This window comes from Pteropus vampyrus, unplaced genomic scaffold (assembly GCF_000151845.1).
Source record: "Pteropus vampyrus isolate Shadow unplaced genomic scaffold, Pvam_2.0 Scaffold47, whole genome shotgun sequence".
NCBI classification, from domain to species: domain Eukaryota; kingdom Metazoa; phylum Chordata; class Mammalia; order Chiroptera; family Pteropodidae; genus Pteropus; species Pteropus vampyrus.
In genome coordinates, this window is record NW_011888828.1 from 5724866 (window position 1) to 5746322 (window position 21457).

At 37.8% G+C, this 21457-nt stretch overlaps 1 protein-coding gene across 2 annotated transcripts in view; it reads left to right on the top strand.

The window, feature by feature from the left end:
* Window positions 1-21457, top strand: part of NR3C2 (nuclear receptor subfamily 3 group C member 2) — a 316684-nt gene that overhangs the window by 269899 nt on the left and 25328 nt on the right. For both annotated transcript variants that reach the window (XM_011359400.1, XM_023530217.1), the window contains exons 7-8: window positions 11897-12027; window positions 17609-17766. In XM_011359400.1, the coding sequence (XP_011357702.1) occupies window positions 11897-12027; window positions 17609-17766 (289 nt within the window). The remainder of the gene's footprint in view (window positions 1-11896; window positions 12028-17608; window positions 17767-21457) is intronic.

The following is a 21457-nucleotide window of genomic DNA, read 5'->3' on the forward strand; positions in this document are numbered from 1 at the left end:
GGGGACTGGGGTCCTTCCTGCTCAGGACATCACATGGAGCTAGCACTTTTCAAGTGCTGGCCTTATTAGCTCATGGCTTCTGGGCAATGAACACAAAACCCCAAAGAATTATTTGTTTGTCATTAAAGAGAGACTCCATGGCCATTTCCTTCTGATCAGAGGAAGTTCAGAAGTTCACAGAATTTCAAAGTAGATGTTTACAAAATGTCAGCTGTACTCCTTAGCTATCTTCACTAGTGATTTTCTACAAGCAGGTAAAGAAGAGAAGAAATATTTAGGCTATGCTTTGAACTAGCATTGCATTCATGTCATTTCTTGTGTATGTGTAATATGCGTTTCATTGTCAACACTTTATGGGAATGGATATCACTACTGTGTAGTGGCCGGGTGGTGCTGTACTTGCTTTATGCATTATGAATGATGTAGTTGGTCATAACGTCCTGAACAAAATCTGCTTTGTGACAGATGTTCAGAATCAGTAATATGAAAGGACACATGGCCAATCTCTAATAAAGTAATTGAGTTAGTTGAACACCATCAATTTTTTTAAAGACAAATGATTTACCAGATTTTAGAATGATTCAAACAGAAGAAACTACCTTTCACCCAGAATTATGGTACCTGAAAATGTTTTCTGGGACCCAGTTTGATTAATGAATAGCATCTGGGATAACAGTCTCTGATAGCTGTTTTCTTCTTCCAAAGCAAGACTTTCAAGGGAGAAGAAGAATTCTGTCATCTTGTAAAGTGAGCACAGGGGCTTTCTACCCTCCACATCCCCACCCTAACACATTCACACATTGCCAGAGTCACCTCTGCAAGTGTGAGCCACTCTGTGCTGTTGCCTGGGAGCCACACCTGCACACCCAGCCTTTATCAGAGTAAATGTTCTTCTCTGCAACCTGTGCCAGGTTCTGGGTGCTAGAATAATGTGACTTTTGCATCTGGAAGAATATGACATTATAAGCTGCAATTTAATACAAATCTTTTATTGTGCTAGGAAAAAGTGATTCACTATCACCCTTTACCCAAACAATAGTCTAGCAACACTATAAATTTAGCAGTTAACTTTGTTCACATTCTTGAAGCTCACTAGTTATCAACTAGGCAGCTTACCTTTTTATGGCTCCTTTTTACAAGTGAGGAAACTGTGGTCGTTTATTGAAAGTAAGCAGTGCGTTTAAGTACATACCCAAAATGTCCTTGTTTGAACTCAGCGGAAGTTTTCTCTCTTCTGCTGAAACATCTGTGGACTGCATACCATTAAATTTCCAGGAATAATTATTAAAGTCTACATCCTACAGAAATGAAGCTTGATAAATTTAAAGTTTAAAATTCCATCACTAAAGAATATTGTTCTTTTGTATCTTTTCTATGTGTAGAGCAATTCTGAAGATAAATCTTAATGTGGTTAGCTCTTGTTAGGTGCTCATAAGGTTGCAAGCATGCTGTTGGGCATTTTAACTTTCATTTAACAGTGAAGAGTGCAGGCTGAGACCAGACTCCTTGGATTCAAATCCTAATACTGTTTTCAGTGGAGTTTGACTTTCTTGTTCTTACTAGGACTAAGTAAGTCGCTTTAGTCGAGAAGTAGACCTGCTCCTCTGTCAAGGCATACATAAACTTCCTTACCGAAGCCTAGCTTTGAAATATTTGGTTCGTTTTGTTTTAAAATGCCTGGTGAAAAATAAGGCCCTTCCAGTAGGAACAGAATGCCAGTATTCATGCATTTGCCTACAACATGGGCCCTCATTATCAGTATAAATAGTAGACGGTCAACTGTTATTGTTTTTTAATATTCTGCAGTTTGTTGTGTTCCTTAACTTGCCTTAGTGTGAGATAGTCACATATTTCAGAGATAGCTGTGTCTCACATAATACGATAGGTAAAGTCATGAAAAGTTGCTTAGAAATCACTTTTTAAAATGAATTATATTGTAACTAGCCTGAGGAAGTTCACAATTCAGTAATTACTAAGATTAATCCTTTGGTCAAGCTAAAACATTTTTGTAATGTGATTTATCACAGATACCCTCAATTTAACTTTCTCTAAAATCTGAATTTTCACAGTGGGTTATGACTGCATGTTTCCTTTCCTCTACCAAAAACATGTGTCCATGTAACCAAAATAAACTGTGCTAACTATGTAAGTTTTTAAAAACCTAAAGTATAAATGACCGTTTTACCAAAAACTGTATAAAAATTTATGATAAAAAAAAAAATATTTCCTGATTTCTAGGACTGACCATGGTTAATTATGGGTGCCATGTATCCAGGCACCTTCTGGATTTTTAGATCATCACATATTATTTTGATCTGTATAACATCCATTAAAGCCAGTGGAAATTATGATGCTTAAGTCCAAGGGCAGTTCTATGAAAACATATCCCTTCTGGAACATCAATTAAGGTGACAAACAAAACACTGAATTGGCTTTTAACTATTACGAGGCTTGACCATATAAAATTAATAGAGAATAGATGAATATCATAGAGAACATTGGGACACCACTCTCTCTGGCACAATCATCCAGGAAAGCAAGCCACAAACAACATTCTCCAGCAATTTGTAGACCAAAGCTGCACAGTTCTGCCCCGGCTGTAAATAAGTGATGTAAATACTATAAAAATGAACAGACATCAAAACCACAACTAGGAAAATGGTCCTCCTACAGATATATCTTGTTTGTCTGTTAAGGAAAAATTTAGTAGGACTATGAAAAAAATTTAAAACTATAAACTGGAATAATTTGAATGCTCAAATCGAGGTCATTTTTATTCTAATTAAGATTTGAAAAAACCTGTTTTTGCATGCTGTTTTTTTAGAAAAATAACAAGCCCGAGACAGAGACCATCTGTTACACTGACCATGTAACAAGATGTTAGATTTATTCAGACATAACAATGTGGTACAAAGCATCAGATATAAGTAAAGTCTGGTTTTTCAGATCTGCTGTGATTATGTGTGTGTACTGAACCACTAAAGTTATTTAACACTCATTGACAGTATTGCATACATTCTAGCAATAGAATACACATATACCTGGGACAATTTATGGAAGTAATAGCATGTTAACAAACATGTTTACTAAGATACTTCTTCCTGATATTACAGGAACTTTAGAAGGTTCAACCTTGAGTAAGCATTGCTTGGTGTTGATTATAGCTATATTTGAAGAGCAACTCAGAGTCTGTGAAATCCATTGGATGTATGTACCTGTTCTCAATAGCTGGCAGATATTTATTAAGCACTCACATAATTTTGGACCTATGCACCATAGAAAAATAAATCGTAGATATGTGCCTTATTATCTGGAAGGACACAGACCATCAAAGAGATGAGAGTTGCTTATTGTTTAATCCAAGAGCTAATGTGAAATATTCCAAAGGTTTATTTTTGTTGTTGCTTACTAAATAAAGTGATACATACATACATACATACATAAAGTGATGTCTTCACACCTAAAATAAAATATGTTTGGGTGACAAAGGTACAGTTTAGTGTAGTGTTGCTAAGGGATCGTCAATTAAATATCCGTAGGTGGAAGAGTTGGGAACCTCTTCTCCCTTAGGGGACCAAAACTGCAATGGATAGGTATTTGTAGAACTGTTTCTGACTGACTTTTTGAAATTATGGTTTATTAGAAGATTTTTACTCTTCCTGTCCTCAAAAAGCATTTAGTGCAGCTTGCAATAAAAGCAATGACTAAATATCCATCAATACACAAAAAGGTGGAAGTCAAGTAGTAAAAATAGTGGAGGAAAGAGGTATTTTATATATTATAAAAGAAGAATGAATGAAAAGCCTGAACCTCAAGAAAAGTTATATAATTAAACACAAAGCTTAGTTTCTTAATCTCTGTCAGACAAAATATGGCAGATAGGATCATGGGTTGCAGATTCTTTTTTTCTTAATTAAAAAAAATTAATTGTGATAAAATATCAATAACATAAAATTTACCATCTTAACCATTTTTAACTGTATAGTTCACACTGTTGTGTAGCAAGTCCCCATTCCACTCTCCACCCCCTGCCCAGTCTCTGGTAACAACCATTCTACTTTCTGTCTCTACAAGTTTGACTACTCTAAGTATCTCATATAAGTGGAATCATACAGTATTGTGTTTTTGTGGCTGGCTTATTTCACTTAGAAGAATTTCATCAAGGATTATACATGATGTAGCATGTGTCAGACTAGCTGTTAAATATTCCATTATAGGTTTATACCATATTTCGTTTGTCCATTCTTCTGACCGTGGACACTTGGGTTGCTGCCACCTTTTTGGTCATTGCGAAGAGTGCTGCTGTGAACATAGGTGTACAAATATCTTCGAGACCATGGTTTTAATTCTCACAGAGGTTCTTTAAGTAGAAGTTAGCCTGTGTTCTCCCTATGGACGGCCGCATGTGAGGAGTTACTGTAGGTGTTCAGGCTAGCCTGGAATGTTTTGTGGGCTTATCAAGTATTTACTTATCAGTATCTACTCCTCAAATATCTGCTTCTATCAGAGCAGAGCATGAATATGATTTCAGGATTGCGTTTAGTTTGGGGCAATAATTCACCAAATCATTTGCCTCCAGATGGACCTTCAGATAACTGGAGAACTAAGTTTTTCGAATACATTTTTTAGTAGTGTCTTGGCTAGCTAGTATTTGAATCCAAAATGAGTGTTTTTTTCCTACAGCCGTTGGCCAGTAGGTTCAGTAGACTATTTTCATAATGTGAAATAGCTCAACATTGTTCATATAATAATGGCAAGAGGGCATGGATCCTATTGATTCAAAACATATTCAGATTGTTTAGCTACTAAGTTAAAAGCAGGCAACTACCATACAAATCATTTAGATTGTGAATGTCCTCCCCACACTGATTTTAATGGGGCTTTAAAAAAAATTCCTAGTCTTATTATGTGAATAAACTTCATTTCCAACCCTACATTCTCTCAAAAGCCAGAAAAAAAAATATTTTCTATCCCTCTGGTTATAACCCTTTTCTAACTTTCATTAGAAGTGGATTTGGTTTGGAGACATTAAATTATTTTATTATTTTAAAATTATCTTCAAATGATCATATGATTGTAGTTTACTGTAATGGATGTTCTGACAGAAGACCAGATGAAGTTATAGCTATGAATAAAATTGGTTTTTTAGTTGGAGAACATGACAAGTTTATAAAACGACTGTAATTTTTTTGGTAGGGTTTCTTCAAAAATATTTTAGAAATTTATTTTAATCCAAAGTCTTTGGAATTGGAACTGGGTCTCTCTGCCTGTTTTGATTGTTTTATTTATTTATCCAAAAGTAGACTTTATTCTGTTCCCACAAGTGAGATGATGTTTAGAAATGGATGACATATGCTGACAGTGCACAAGTAAGGACCGATGGCTGTCAGTTATTCAGGTCTGGTATTCACTTTAACATAGGGATATTTCCTAACTCAGTAATCTCCTACTGCCTTTATCTTAGTCCACTGTTCAAGGGTGACTTTAGCATTTACTTTTATCTTTTAGAAGCATTATATAAATTTCATCTCTTTCCCAAAGTAGTGCATATATTTTTACATTATTCTACTCAAGATGAGGTAAGATTATTAAATGAATAAAAGCATGTGGCAAAGAGGGTTTCTATGAAGTAATATTGCAAAGTCAATATCAGTATCATGCCAAAAAGATTATCCTTATTTCAGCTTCTTTGGATGTACATTTCTGTGTATTTAATCTAATTGTGTAAGAATGATGTGATATAAAATGTGTTTTTAAGATGGCCTATTTTCTTGAAATTTCAAGCTACATTGAGTATACAGTACTCTTCATTTAGACAACTCAATTTCATGCAGTAGAAACAGCACTGGAATTTGAAAACAAAATCTTATCGCATAATGGGGGGCAAAGGATAAACAGATGAGTAAGTATAATAACAAAACATATGAGGTACCAAATATATCTTTATAGTTTTAAAGAGATACTCTGGAGAAAAGAGGTACAAACTATTGGGCTGGTAGCAGGGAGAGAGGAAAAGGCATAAGTTTTTATTGTTTGTTTTTAATTTTCTAATTATAGTTGACATACAATATTAGTTTCAGGTGTACATATAATAACATTTATATACCTTACAAAGTGAGCACTACAATAGTCTAGTAACCATCCGTCACTGTACATAGTTATTACAATATTATTGACTCTATCCCCTAAGTTGTAATTATATCTCTGTGAGTTATTTTATAACTAGAAGTTTGCATTTAATCCCCTTCACCTTTTCTGCCCATCCCCCCACCTCCTTCCTCCAGCAGCCACCAATTTGTTCTCATATGATTTCACTTACATGTGGAATCTAAAAAGCAAAACAAATAAAATGAAACAGAAACAAATTCATGGATACAAGGCATGAGTTTTGAAGTAAAAAAAAGCATGGACTTGGATCCTGGCTGCATCACATACCTAAATTTCCTTATCATAAACATGAGGATGATTACTCACAAGGCATTATGAGAATCAGCAAGAAGAAATTGAGCTTTGGTGTATGGCAAACACTCCATAAGCACTGATAGCTCTGAGGACTGTGGAGGTTACTCAGGTAATATTACCTCAAGACAAAGTTCAAGAGATGCCATTCATACTGAAGGGACAGAAATGCTCTCTCTAGGTATGTCACACATTCACATTCTAATCTGTTTCCAGGTAGTATCTGAAGTCTCTCTTTAAGTAACCTTTAATCTGTGTGTGGATGTTTTGTTAACACATCTGGTAACAGAAACACTTTGACACAGAGGTGTTTAATTCTCATGCTGTACTCTAGACAAGTCACGTCCACTTTTCCTGAACATCCGCATTCTTTCTGGTGGTTCTCTTGCCTTACCATCCTGCACGTAGAAATAATAACGATAATAATAACACATTAGTATTTTCCTGAAAAGTCATTTTAAGAATTTGTTTATTCCTTGGTTTGTTTTAACCAAAAATGATTATTGGTCTTTCTCTTTATTATATATACATATATATTTTAAAAAGCTAACACTTGTACAGTACTTTATAATTTAAGAATCGTCATATAGTTGGTTCCTACATCCATGCAAGGTTGGAATTATTAGTATCCCTATTTTACTTATAATAAGCCTGATCTCAGGACTGACAGATCACAGGCTCTCATAGCCAGCACACTGAAGAGTGACAGGGCTGCACATCTCTAGGCCCTATGTGGCAAAGTCAAGGTTGCCTGTTCTGCTTCCAGCACAAGGTAGCTTAAGGGAGCAAATGCACATGAGTGCACCATTTATCTGTCAAATGCATGTTATGTTATATTCCATAGACATCCTGATTTGCAATCGGTTTCACCCTGTTTTACAATCTAAATCTCTCTCTCTTTTTTGGAGAAACTTTTTAAGAACTTCAGAAATTCCATATCTATTTTATTAGCCATTTGATCTCACTTCCTATAATTTTCAGTATTATCTTTCTCTCATCATATGCAAATCTGTGTGTCTTTAATGCTCTTTGTTGTCTTCACTTGTTCTCTTCTTCTCATTCATTCATGAAATATTTGTTGAACAAAGATTGCCACATGGCACTTGTCTGTCATATTCTATTTGACATTCAAAACTGTTAGTCAGACATGGATTCTGCCCTTAAGAAGCTTGTAGTTAGTTAGCAATCAGAATGGTGCAGCCAAACTGAGCTCCTTTTTTCTCTAAACACTTAGAAATTCTGCATTGAAAAAAAGTCTTAAATATATAGCCTAGCTCAAAAGAAAAAAAAAAAAAAAAAGCAGGTGCAAGAACAGGGAATTCACAGCCAAAGCGGTTTAACTTGGAGCTAAAGCTACAGTTGGGCCATAGACTGTTGGATGTAGAGAAATACCCGAGGGTGCGGAGAGGGCGGTGTTAGAACACCAACAGGAACCAGAGAAAAGAACTGAAACCCTAGCAAGGTCGGGCCTGAAATCGAGCTGCCAGCACAAAGCCAGGGCTGTGCACAGATTTCTCTGTCTACTCACACGGATGGTAAAACTCAACCAGCCAGCCAGTCAGCCCAGGGACATGGCAAGGAAGCCGAACAAAATAAGAAGCACAAGCCTGCACCAAATCAAGTGTGGAGTCTAAATTTAAACTACACAAGTCTTGCAAAAAGCATTTAAGCTGAGAATTAGCATAAAAACTGTTCTAGAACAAGTGAAATGCATATACCTCTGACAGTTATAAATGCTAAAACTTTCAATAGGGCCCTTTGCACATGACAGTGCCCCTGGGATTCACCTAGAAGACAAATTTATGCCAAAACAATATATGTTAGACATGCATCTTAGCACCCCCCCAAAAATGAACTTAAAAATATCTGGAAGAAACTACAAAATAAAAAATGTTAAAAGTATTTAGAGATATGAGATAAAAATATAATTTAGAAAAAGGAGGTAGAATAACCATAAAGTGAGAAGAACTTTATGCAAAATAACAAACGTTTGAGAAAGAACTAAAATATTCCTAGGCCTCTAGATATGAAAAATATTGTTATTATAATTAAAACACTATAGACATTAAACAGATTAGACACAGAAAAAATTTTTAAAAAATAGAAAATAGATCTGATAAAATCACCTAAATGCAGCACTACACATGATAAGAAGGTAAATAAGACGAAAGGAGGGTTAATGTGGAAGGAAAAATGAGATGGTCTAACACTCTACTAACAGGACTTCAAAAAAATAGTATGAACAGGGTAGGGGTATTTAAAGAAACGATGACTAAGAACATTTCAAAACTGAAGAAATACCTACATCTTTAAATCAAATAAGGACATTGAGTCCCGAGCCGGACAAATAAAAATCAGTCTGTACCTAGGGACTTCATAATGAATCTGTGAGCAACAAATAAACAGAGGTAATTTTTTTAAGCAACCTAAGAGAAAATGCAGGTTACCTATAAAAGAATGACAAAAGATTAAGAAGAAATTTCCCAAAAGCAGCAGTGAAGTCCCAGGTATAGTAGAATACTATCTTCAAAGTACTGAGGGAAATTATTTGTCAAGCTAGAAATCTGTAACTTTTAAACTGTCATTGAGGAATGAAGGTGAAATAAAGACATTTTTAAGACCCAGGAAGACTTAAAGACAAACCTTCAGTGATTGGCCACTGCTGCAAGAATGATGAAATATATTCTTCAATACATAAGAAATTGAACCAAGAAGGAAGGAGGGAAGCGCAGGAAACGGTGGTGGGGGGAGAAACACACTGGTAAGTGAACAGACATGGGGTGCGGGTGTGTGAGAGAGAGAAATTTCAGGGGCGATTTGAAAACAAGTCGGAATTCAAATACTAACAAGTGGTAACATGGAGGATGGGAAGCAGCCGACCAAAGATAAAGTACTCTACAGTTTTCTGTTTCTCACAGGAAAGCTAGTAAGTTTAGATTTGTAAGTATGCAAGCTCATAACTTAATAATTATTTCAAGAGTAAAAATAGAATGTGTATCTTCTAAACCCAGCCGAGAAGCAAAGGGGGGATTTGTAAAAGTTGGATCAATCCAATAAAAGAGAAGTAGAAAGAAAGAGAGGAAAAAAAATCCTAATATATCAGTAAGCATGATAAATAAAAACAGATTAAACTGAGCTGTTAAAATACAGACACTCAATTTTTAAATCATTTTTTTCCCTGTTTATAAGAGAAACATTGAAATATAATTATGTGGGAAGTTTGAAAATAAAGGACTTAAAAAAAAAAAAAAGGCTTACCAGGCAAATTCTAAAGAGAGAGCAAAAGAAAGAAAGAAATGGGAAGGAAGAAAGGCAGGGAGGGAATAAGGAAGAAATTATATGAATGTCAGACAAAAATTTTAAGACCAAAACATTATTAGTAGTAAAGATAGTATTAATGATAGAAGGAAGAAAGCTTACAATAAAATGAATAAAGCTATGGAGAGACAGGTCACCAGAGAAGAAACCCAAATGGTCAGAAAATATTTGAAAAAATGTCCAGCCTACAAGTGATAATGGAAATGCAAATAGAGGCAATAATGGGGCTACCGTTTCAACCTCCAGCAGATGGCAGAAGGTTTTGAATTGGACAATGACAAGTATTGGGGATGTGGAATAAAAGGACACTCATCTCCTACTGGTAAGAATGAAAACAACGGATGTGCACAAATCTGTGACTCAGCAGTTTGATTTTCATTCTGTATCCTAGAAAAAGGCACAGGGATATTCCTTGGTCATCATTTGTAATAACAGTAAAGAAGAAACAACCCAAGCGCCCATCAGTAATGGAATGGATTATTTAACTGTGATATATTCAAACAAATGACACTTGTAGCAGTGTAAATGAATTAACTTAGAGTTACCTGTATTAAAATGGATGCATCTCAGAACTGCAACATTGAGTAATAAGTTGCAGACGGATGTGCATATCTAATTTCAAATTTACATAAAAGAAAACTGTACTGTATGCTGTGTTTATAAATACATATGTATGTAGCAAAATATACACATCTGAGAGGAAATGGTAATCACCCAAAGTGGGTGGTTTTTTTCATGAATGCAGAAGATGAATGGGATCAGAGAGGAAGACAGAGCAGGCCTTAACTCTTTGTCGTGTTTAATTTTTAATGATCTGAAGCAAATATAGCAAACATATCAGCATCTATTTACATTGTTAGTTCTGGATGGTAGATGCATAGGCTGCTGCTATTTATTCTGTGTGTGTGTGTGTGTGCATGTGTGTGTGTGTGCACGCACGTTTGAGTGTGAGTGTGTGTGTTTAAAATATTTCCTTAATTAAAAATAGCTTCAAGCTTATATGAGAAATGAAAGACACCATAATAATAATGAAGAGCAAAGTGGTCTGTGTTGCATTATGGGTTCTTGACACATAGCTTTCGGAGTTGAGGTGAGAGAGATTTCTACCACCTGGAAGAACCCAAGAGTGCATCCTGGAAGAGGTGTCACAGTATTGCTTTTCTGCTGATGCCCACCTGCTTTCGGTCAGTCACTCACAGACACACATCATCCAATGTGACCTCTTTTTCTGTTTCTTTGGACTTTGTCAGATCCTTCCCCATTCTTCACTAGTAGTATCTTTTTCACTAATTACATTCTGGTCAGTATAAAGCAGTCATTACCCAGAGCTTCCTCAAAGATTTCCTGCTATGAGGGAGAACAGCTAAAAATTGAAGTGATGCCTTGCTTCTCATGGAAAGAGGAAATAATGACTTCTGCTGTAATATAATGTGAATTTTCATGTAAACATTTGAATTTAGTGGAGGGAGAGCGTTGGTTGTTTGAATGGAAACACATATGTAAGTGCAGCAAATTCCCATATCAGATTTTTCTTTACCAGAGAGATTCCATTCGAGGTTTGCAAATCTTGTAAAATTTTGTCTGACTTCCCTTTTTAAACGAGCTACTGCAAATAGTTATCAAATATGTTTCATAACCTCTAAGGGGGGTGGTCCCTGTGGAAACAAGGTTTGGTCATCATTTTCCTTTGTCATAGCATCTAGCACAGCCCTTCCAAATACTAAGTACTTGATATCTGGCTAAAAAGGAACGGGAATCTGAGGGCTTCACCCCACATCACAGTGGCTCCTGTGTTCTGTGGGTGATCTCGCCATAACAGACACCACAGTCAATATCGCTCGACAAAATGCAATAGTGGCACATTTTGAGAAAGGTTGGTTTCAGTGTATCTGACACATTCTTGCAGGTATTAGTAAATGGCATGGCAGCATTGGTCTAGAAGCAATTTACCCATCACTGGGAAAGGCATCTAACTCATCTTTAAAATAGGCATCTGCTCTATGTTGAAGCCAAAAGGAAGACTCTGACTCAGATCTCTTAATAGTCTGCCTTAGGCTGCCAGTCTGGGTTTGATAATGAACCTTGCTTTCTCAGACAGTTTTTTTCTTTTCATTTGCAGAGAGAAGATGCATCAATCTGCCATGTATGAACTATGCCAGGGGATGCACCAAATCAGCCTTCAGTTTGTTCGACTGCAGCTTACCTTTGAAGAATACACCATCATGAAAGTTTTGCTGCTGCTAAGCACAGGTAAATTGATGCTCCTCCTGGAACTTTTTGTACATTATCAGATCATCTCCCCTTTAGAGAGTAGCCTATTTAGAGTGTCAGATAGTTGCTCTAAAAAAAAAATCGAGGAGGTGGGAGGAAGGCTTTGGTCTTTGATGAACTAAGTTATTTGCAGAGTGTGGAACTGGAGGTATATAAAGAGCACCATTCCTTCATCTCTCAGACTGCTACATATTCATTAAGTGTCTGTCAGGTGTCTGGTAGGATTGGGCAACTCAGGAATTGCAAGGGTGAGTGAGGCACAGTCTCCCCCATCAGGGACTTTTACTGTAAAATAAATTTAAAAATTTTAATATATTGTGGAAAGGGACTGTTTATTATGATAAAGATAAAGAGTGTCATGGCAGCTCAAAGAAGGAACGGCCGTGTTCAGTTCTGGGGACCAGGGAGGGATTCACGGTGCAGATGAATCTCGGAGACCTTTACAAGGGTTAGGGGTTGGATGAGAGGTATGCGGTGACATTCCTGTCAGGGTGTGAGTGAGTATGGAAATGTGGAAAAGCATATCCAGGCAATAACACCGGATTCTGGGGAGTGGCTTTGCCCGTTATTTGTTGAATTTTTATTGTATTTATGTATTTATTTAATTTTTCAAGGCGTGTCAGGTTATATTGGGTTGGGGAAGAGTGGAGAATGAAGTTGGGGTGTAGACTGAACCTAAATATTCATTACCCACTGAAGACACTGGTCTTTGTTATGTGGCAGTGGAGTGCAGTGTCGAAGGCTTTGAGCAGTGGAGTGACAGGATCAGAGCTATATTTTATGGCTTTATGAACATGTATCCAGCAGTAGACTGGATTAAACAGGAAAGAGAGAGGGAGGAAGAGAGGCAGACAGAGAATTTATCCTGACAAGAAGCACAGAGACCTGCGAGGCTGTCGAAATAATGGCCTAGATGATGGTGGTTGGTTGTATGATGCACAGGACCAAATGCATTCAAGACATACTGCCAAGCTGGCCTTGGCAGCTGACAAGGGGAAGTGAAAATGGCGTGGGTCAGAGCACAGAGAAATGACTGGGATGGTAGCGATAGCATTAAGGGAAGTATGTTAACACTGGGACTTGGAGCAGATTTGGTGGAGTATAAAATGAGTTTTATTTGGGTAGGTTAGTTTTCAGATGGCTTCTAATAGATGAAACCATGGAGAAAATTGGGGGGGCTGGAACTCAGAAGACAGGTTTGGGTTTTGAGATATAAACTTGAAATTATCCTTATAGAAAATCCTAGTCTAAACTCGGTGAGTGGGGTTGCCGTGGCGCGGAAGAGGACAGATCCCGTTGAACTGCAGGAAAGGATGATGGCAGAGGCTGAAGAGACAGAGACTGAACTGTCAGAGAGGGAAAACGTACAGTGATGGAAGCCAAGGGTTGGTTTCCGAAAGGAGCGTGACTAGCAGCATAGCTTGCACAGAGAGAGTTGGGAATGCCGAGAGATGCCTACTGGAGTTGACCAGTAGGCATCGGGCAGATGCCAGATGGCCAGGCGCTTGCAGATGGATGGGAAGCATTTTTAGTCTCTGGAACCAAGTGTGAAAGGAGAGAGCCGATAGCATAAGGTGCCAGAAGAGACAAGAGAGGACAGGATTAGCTTTGGCAAAGATGTCAAATACCTCTTCCCCAGACAATGGGACAGGTATTTTCAAACAGAGGGGAAAGAATTTAAGGAAGCTCACATCAGATGAGGATGAGACCAGGACTGATGGCAGGGGACATTCTGGAGAGGAACGCAGCCAAGTGCTGTAGTCCCCGAGGAAACAGAGATGCTCTGGCTGCCAGGGGTGCCAGCACAAGTGGCATGGACTTCAAAGGAGGAGTGTGGTTGAGTGACCGCCGGGCCTCCAGTGCATGCCCAGCCCTCCCTTGGCCCGGGACTCAGGCTTGGGAGAAGGGACAGTTTTCACTAGAGTCATTTGGGAGAAAGTGGCATCAATAGCCAAAGTAATGAGGATAGAATAGATAAGCAAAGGTGTTATTTCTGGCAAAGACGGACTGGGTCTGAGAAAGAGTGAGCCTGAATCAGGTGGAGCAGGAAGGAGGGTGCAGTGGCTACTGTGGATCAGATTCTGCTTCACACATTTAGCACCTCACAGTTTGTAAGTGTTTTCCACATATTATCTAATTTAATGCTTAAAACAACTCTAAGAGATTGCTATCTTATTCCGAAATTGACAAAACAAAGGTGTACAGGTGTCATTTGTTCATTGTGTCCCATGAGTTAGGACTCAGACCCAGGGCTTTGGACTTCACCTTCAGTGTGGCCTGCTCCCCCAGGAGCAGGCAGTGAGGGGTGCAGAGGCAAGGCTGGTGGCCCACGGCAGCAGCAGGGAGAGCCAACTGGTGAGCAGGCCCAAGCCCTGCTCCAGCGGGGGGGCGCCAGCCAGCAGTCCTGGCAGGGAGGTGGGGCCGGCTCTTCACAGCTGTGTTTTGTTTGGCCAGCACAGGCTTTTTAAGGTTGCTTTTGGCTTTTTATCTTGTTTCAGTTTCATGGAATTTGATTGCCCAGGGCAGGGCCTATTCTCTCGTTTGCCACAGACCCCACCATTTCTCACTGTTGGTTTCGTACTCAGCGAATCCCCTCCGGTGTCGTCTGTGGCCCTCGTCCGCAGGTCTTTGTCCCTGCTCCACTCTTCCTCAGGGTGTCGATGCTCCTCAGTTCCTCGTTTTTCCTTTCCGGAATATAACTTTAGAAATAGAATCTCTCAATTCAGTGACTGATCTCATTCCCCTTTCCAAGCTACGTCATTAACCATCATTGGTTAGGAAACATTAAATGTGTGTTACACACACACACCCACATACATATATACACATATATTGCATACATTATATATCAGAAGGATGATAGAATTTAAATGAACTATTTTTTTCTAAAAATGCCCGTGATGCTAATTCTTTATAAATTTTGTCTACTCAGTCTTAACTGTTGTCTTACCCTTTTACATACGTTTAATCAGCCAGCTTATAATCAATTCTGATATAATTTCGAAGCTACCCAAATTAATTCATTAGTTTCCAAGTAGCTCAGTATTTTCAATTCTGACTTTTGTAGATGTTGGAAAAGCAAAAATAAAAGGATAGGAGAACCTAAGAATTTTATGAATCATAGGAACTGCAGGTTTGGGTAAGCTTATTTTGCAAATCTGTGGTAGAATGCAAGAACATGTTTCTTCTTCCTTAAAGCATTAAATTGCACACCTGACGTTCAGTGCATCAGAAGAGATTTTTAGCAATGACATCGAGAGAGTTTCGTGTTCCTTATACTGAGGAAAGCAGAAGAACTTCCACCCAGTTGTCTCTTTGCTCTTCTCCAGCCCATAGATTTTGGATGATTTCCAGCAGCCCTGCTGTATTTAATAAGTAAATTCAGAAAATCTGGGCAGACCTCCAAAATTTGAGGTTTTGCTTAAGTTCTCTTTATTTGCGGGTTCGTTTCAGCTGCTCAAGTATCTAGCTGGAAAATTGGTACAATATATTTCAGTCACAGCAGTGATATATAAGTAATATTTAACACAAGTTTATAATTTGAGAATTTCTGATAATGCAACTATCAGAAGTATGAAGATCTGTTTAATCTTGGTAGATGTGCCAAATAGTACTGAAATATATTCACTTATTCTAATTCTAGGTGAAATTTTAATGTATAGGATGATACCCATAAATGTCGAGCTCGCAAAACAAAAGGTTTACTCCATGAAATATTATAACAAAAAAAAAACGTCAACTTGCGGGTGGCCAGTGTAGGCTGTTAATTTCCTAACTTTCAGTTTCTCTGGAAAGTTTTAGGTTAACATTACACTTTTGGTAGAAAATGGATCTGTAGCTTTGCTATTAACATCCTGGTTATCACCGTCCTTCTTTAGTTTTCTTTTGTTTTTTTTTTATACTTTTAAAACAAGGTTTAAAGAAAAAAAAACCTCAGTTATATAATGGAGGGCCTTTGACTCTTAACGCAAATGTCAAATATTTGAAACCACAATTAATACTGTGGTCGCCTCAGGAATTTGTGCAGTTGCTATTAGGGATTTATTCTTCTTCCCACAAAAAAAAGACAGGCAAACCACAAAGCAAAAGCCTCAACAATTAAGCTCAAGGAGAAGATTATTAGCATAATATGTGAAGTTAATTTTCAGGATGATCCATATTTTTATACAGAACCACGGGGTTTATTTGCAAACAGTGGTATCCCTGGCTTCCAGGGTCGATCATAACATTCAGAAACATCCTTAGCCATTCTAAAGTGCTGATGACCCAAGTCAGTTATTATTTATGGCAGCGATGATAAATTAACAAATATGCTGTGTAATTAAGAAGTGAAAGTAAGAGCAGTTTCAAACAGAATGTTAATATCACAAGGTGAATTTTCATTAGGTCTTCATCTTCTAAAAATAGAGTTCTAAGGGATTTTATTTTTCAAAGTGACTGTTTATTGGTAGTAGTGGAAAAAAACAAACATGTAAGTAGAACTTTCAAAGGGAACGCCTTCAGCGACACTCTGCCCTGCCCCTTCTTCCGGGACGCAGGCACAGGCTTCCTCCGTAAAGTGCTCTCATGTGTGTCTTAGCTTTTCAGCAGGTCGCAGGAGCGCTTTGTATGCTTCCAAGTCTTGAATCCCAAAGTATTCTTCTCAAGCGAGATTTTGTTTTGTTTCAACATAAAAGCTAGTCACTACATAAAAGGGAACACTATCCTTGATTGTCTGCCTTACCCAAGATAAAAACGAACATGGTTCATCCTCTTTGAAAGTTTTAGATTTTCCCTTGCGTGCAGAGCCACTGTTGTGTTACCTCACTGCACACACCCACCAGCGCACACACCCGCCATCAGGTTGTCTGGGAGGTCACATGGCAGCACCTCAGTTGTCATGGGATCCCGGAGCAGAGGATGGAAAGTGCTTCTTTGTATGCACATTCTCCCCTTGGTAGATTGCCAGATTCCCCAAGTGTCTTTGATATTTGAACTTGAATATGAAGAAGTCGCTTTCTAATTCTAGCCCCAGCTTAGATTGTCTGTGGCTCTTACAGTTGTCTTGGAAAATCAAAGTATATTTTCCTACCTCTGAGATGATGTCAAGTTAGGATTTATAAAACACTTTGTTTTGATGACAGGCCACAAGGCAATAAAGCATTGTGGTTGAGAGGTGGGCTTTGGAAACAGACCTAGTTTATATCCCTTCTCTGCTATTTATTTATTGTGTCCATAGGCAAGTGTTTAAACCTCTGGTCCTCAGTTTCCTTACCTGTAACATAAGAATAATATAATGATTATATCATAAGATTGATGTCAAAATTTAATGAGCTAATATATGCAAAGTATATGATAATATACACCCAATAAATAGCAGTTATTATTCTTTTGTATATGTATGCACATAAGAATTTACAGATAGATAACTGCCATATTTATTGATAAATGCAATTAATTGAGATTCAGTATCAATCTAAAAGTAGAAGCCTAACAAACAACCTCATAGTCTTTTAACTACTAAGATGCCAAAACTGTTTTCCATCCTGGGAATTTACATGTCTGTATTCTTTAAACACAGTTCCAAAGGATGGCCTCAAAAGCCAAGCTGCTTTCGAAGAAATGAGGACAAGTTACATCAAAGAACTGAGGAAGATGGTAACTAAGTGTCCCAACAATTCTGGCCAGAGCTGGCAGAGGTTCTACCAACTGACGAAGCTTCTGGACTCCATGCACGATGTAAGTAGAGCTGCTTGATATCTCTTAAATGAACGATCAACAACCTCACACTGTTGACCAAATGAAACCAGAGAGTTGAGAAAGACTTCTTGGGTCTTTGAGACAGAGGTAAGTTGTCCAGTGGGAGGCAGCATGAGTTGAGAGCTGATTTGGAAGGAAATTCTTTTACCAGATAACCCTTAAAACCACCTTCATTGAAAGTAAAGGGTGTGGTTCTTTCCCTCTCCCGGCAAGACAAAAGAAATGTGCATCCTAATGACAGAATCCCTGTGTCCTGGCCCAGGGGAGGCCCTTAGATTTGCTGCAGGTGTCAGATCAAGTTTCACATTTCTGCTTGCAAATAGGAAATATTTGGTTAGTAAAAATGTTTGCTTTAACGTTGCACAAATAGTGTCCACGGGCATCTTCTACAACTGTTAATGTAATAACCCAATCTTTCAAAAACATTATTAGTGGTTCAGGGCCAGCTTGGATCATCTCAGCCTTTGCCAAATTCGGAATCCTATATTCACTGTTCTTCATAGGAGTCTCCTTTCTTGTCTTAATGTAAATAATGAAAGTAAACCCTGAGCTTGTTTTTAATTTAATCAATTATAAATGTAGTTGAGGTGTTTGTTAGCGGTTTCTATGAAATATTGATTTGAATAACTTGCTTTGTTCTGTCATTTAAAATATGCTTCTAGTTTCACTTTGTAAGCATTTTCTCCAGTTCTGGCTCAAAAAAAAAAAAAGTTATAGGTAGTCACGCTGATTTTCTTTTTCATGTTTTTGAGGTTTTCATACTTTCTTTTGGGAAATTTATTGCCCAAGCTCAACCCATAGATTTGTATACAAAATTCTCCTTCAAATATTTTTCTTTTATTATGGAAAATATTGCAGGCTTGCTGACCAATAATAATATTACTATTGAAATAATGAATCATCCTTTAGAAATTTGTTTATGCCAGTGGAACGTTATCTCTTTGTGGGCTAATGGATAAAAGAATGTCACTTTTCAATGTCGTACACCGAAGATGGATTGCATAGCAAGTTGACCTTTACTTTCTCTGAACTTTTTGTATGGTAAGAGCTAAAATCCCATAAGGAGAATTCAGTGACAGTTCTGCTCATTTAGTGGCCTAAAATGTGTGGTTTATGGAACATATTAAGAGTAAGAGATGATGGCAAACAAGTCTACGGAGAACGCAGCAAATGATGTGCCCCGCAACTCACACGAGAGGAAATAAAGGGGACTAGATCACAGAGCATAATTGTCCACGTGAGAGCAAGGGGCATGGTTACTTTCTTCTGTTGCTTTTGTTGAAAGTCCTTCTTAGTGGAGCTAAGAGTAAGATGTTCCGGTTCTTTCTTGAAGAATTCTCTATTTGTTGAAATATATGGGCAGGCACAAGCACAGTGTCATAATGAGTATGTAATCGTCATCACAACACATGGTAAAAGATTATGCACGTTGAAGTAATTTGCAGAAGTTAAAACTTGTTTTCCGACAGCCTCTCAGAACTTCTGAGCCGAGAGCAGAGCAGCGCAGTGGAAATGCCGGGGGCACCCCGTGGTTCGATGTCAGACCACCCTCTGTCCACTTGTCTTGTCAGTGTCAGGCACAAGGTAGAAACTCGGCAAACAGCTGCCAAATAGCTATATCATAATTGGCGATTTTCTGTAAAATCAATATTTTTTTAGTTTGTTTGTTTTTTTTTAATTAAGGTATAATTGATACAAAATAAGCTGAACATATTTAAAGTGTACACCCATGAAGCTGTCATCACAACCGAGACAACAAACGTATCATCATCGCCCCACCATTTTCCCTGTGCCCCTTTTTAACTTTTCCTCCTCCCTACTGCTACTCAGGTGCTTTCTGGCAACATAGGTTCATTTATATATTCTAGAGTTTTATATGTTCTAGAGTTTATGTATTCTAGAGTTATATAATCTATTAGTTCATATATTCTAGAGTTCCGTATACGTCAAATCATATAGTATGTAGTCTCTTCTGCCTGGCTTCCTTTCCCTTGGCATAATTACTTTGAGATTCATCTGTTCTATCGCAGATATCTGTAGTTCATTCCTACTCACTGCTGAGTAGCATCCATGGTGTGGATAGTCCACTTTTTGGTAGTCCGGTCTCCTATTAATGGGCATGTGGGTTGTTTCCAGATCAGGAACTATTACAAATAAAGCTGCACTGAACACTTGTGTACAAGTCCTGGAATGGACATTGCTCTTTTTCTTGGGTGAATAGGTAGTAGTGGAATGCCTTGAGCACAGTAGGTGTGTTTTCATTTTCTATGAGCTAGACTCTTCTCCAAAGTGGTTGTGTAATTGTACATTCCCTTGACAAGTGTGTGCGAGTTCACATTGCCCTGCATCCTTGCTACCACTTGCTGTGACTGGTCTTCCTAGTTTTAGCCATTGTAATAGCTGTGTGATGGTGTCTCACTGTGGTTTTTAATTTGCATTTCCCTTTTTATGGGCTAATTTATCATCTTTATGTCTTCTTTGGTATAGTATCTGTTCAGATCTTTTGCTCATTTTTTACAAAATATTAAATTGTTTATTTGTAATTGGATTGTTGAATTTTTAGAGTTATTTATATATTCTAGATACAATTTCATTATAAGAATATGATTTGCAAGTGTTTTCTCCTAGTCTGTGGCTTATATTTTTATTCCCTGAACGATGTCTTTTGAAAAGCAGGAGTTTCCCATGGACTTATTGAAGTCCAATCAATTATTTTTTCTTTTGAGTCATGCTTTTGGTGTATCTAAGAAATCCTTGTCTAAGCCAATGTCACAAAGCTTTTCTCCTATATTTTCTAGAGATTGCTGTCCTTCATTGACTGATATGTAGTGTCTTGAAAACTTTTTTCATGTATTTTTTTCCTGAGCATTTTTGGTTGTTTCTGGTGGAAGGGTAAGGCCAGTTCATCCTACTCAACTGTATTTGGAAGGAGAACATTCTCTTTGAAATCACTGGCATCACTTTAATTCTAAAACCTTTATTTCGAAGTGTAAAAAAATGTTTGCTCTTAGAAGTAGCCTAACAGAAGCATCTTGAAAGCTCTATTTATATTTCTATTCCAGACAGAACATCGAAAAATGCATTGTAAGTCTAGAGAAACCTTTCTAACATTCACGCTTACTCAGACTCGAGACTGCCTACAGCGTTTTCATCAGAGTAAATTAATGAATCAACATTTGTGGAATCTTCTTCCAGGGAACAAAGAGCTACACAATGACTGGCTCTGTATTCAGAGCCTAGTTCTAATCACCTTGTGAAAAATGAGTATTAGTTCCTAAGGGTCACGCAAATAAGAACCCTATGAATGTAAATCAATGTTCTGTTTAAAAAGCATGCATATTATGCCACCCCTCAGGACACATGTTTATAGATTTTAGGACATGCATGCACAGCTCATTTTCAAGACACGTGCACAGCTCACAGGACATGTGGATTTCTCGACATGGTGCACACACGTGTTGGCAGAGCAGGGCCAAGGCGAGCGACAGGAACATTCTCTGAAAGAGGGTGGCAGTTAAATATTTGAACTGGTCAGCAACTTAAAGGGATCATAAGCCCTCTGAACATCAGTCTTTCCCCAAAAAAAGTTTCAAAGAAAGCAGCTGTGGTCAAACTCCTAGGAATGGATATATTTTAGCATTGCAAATGTTTGGGTTTTATATGTAAAGCA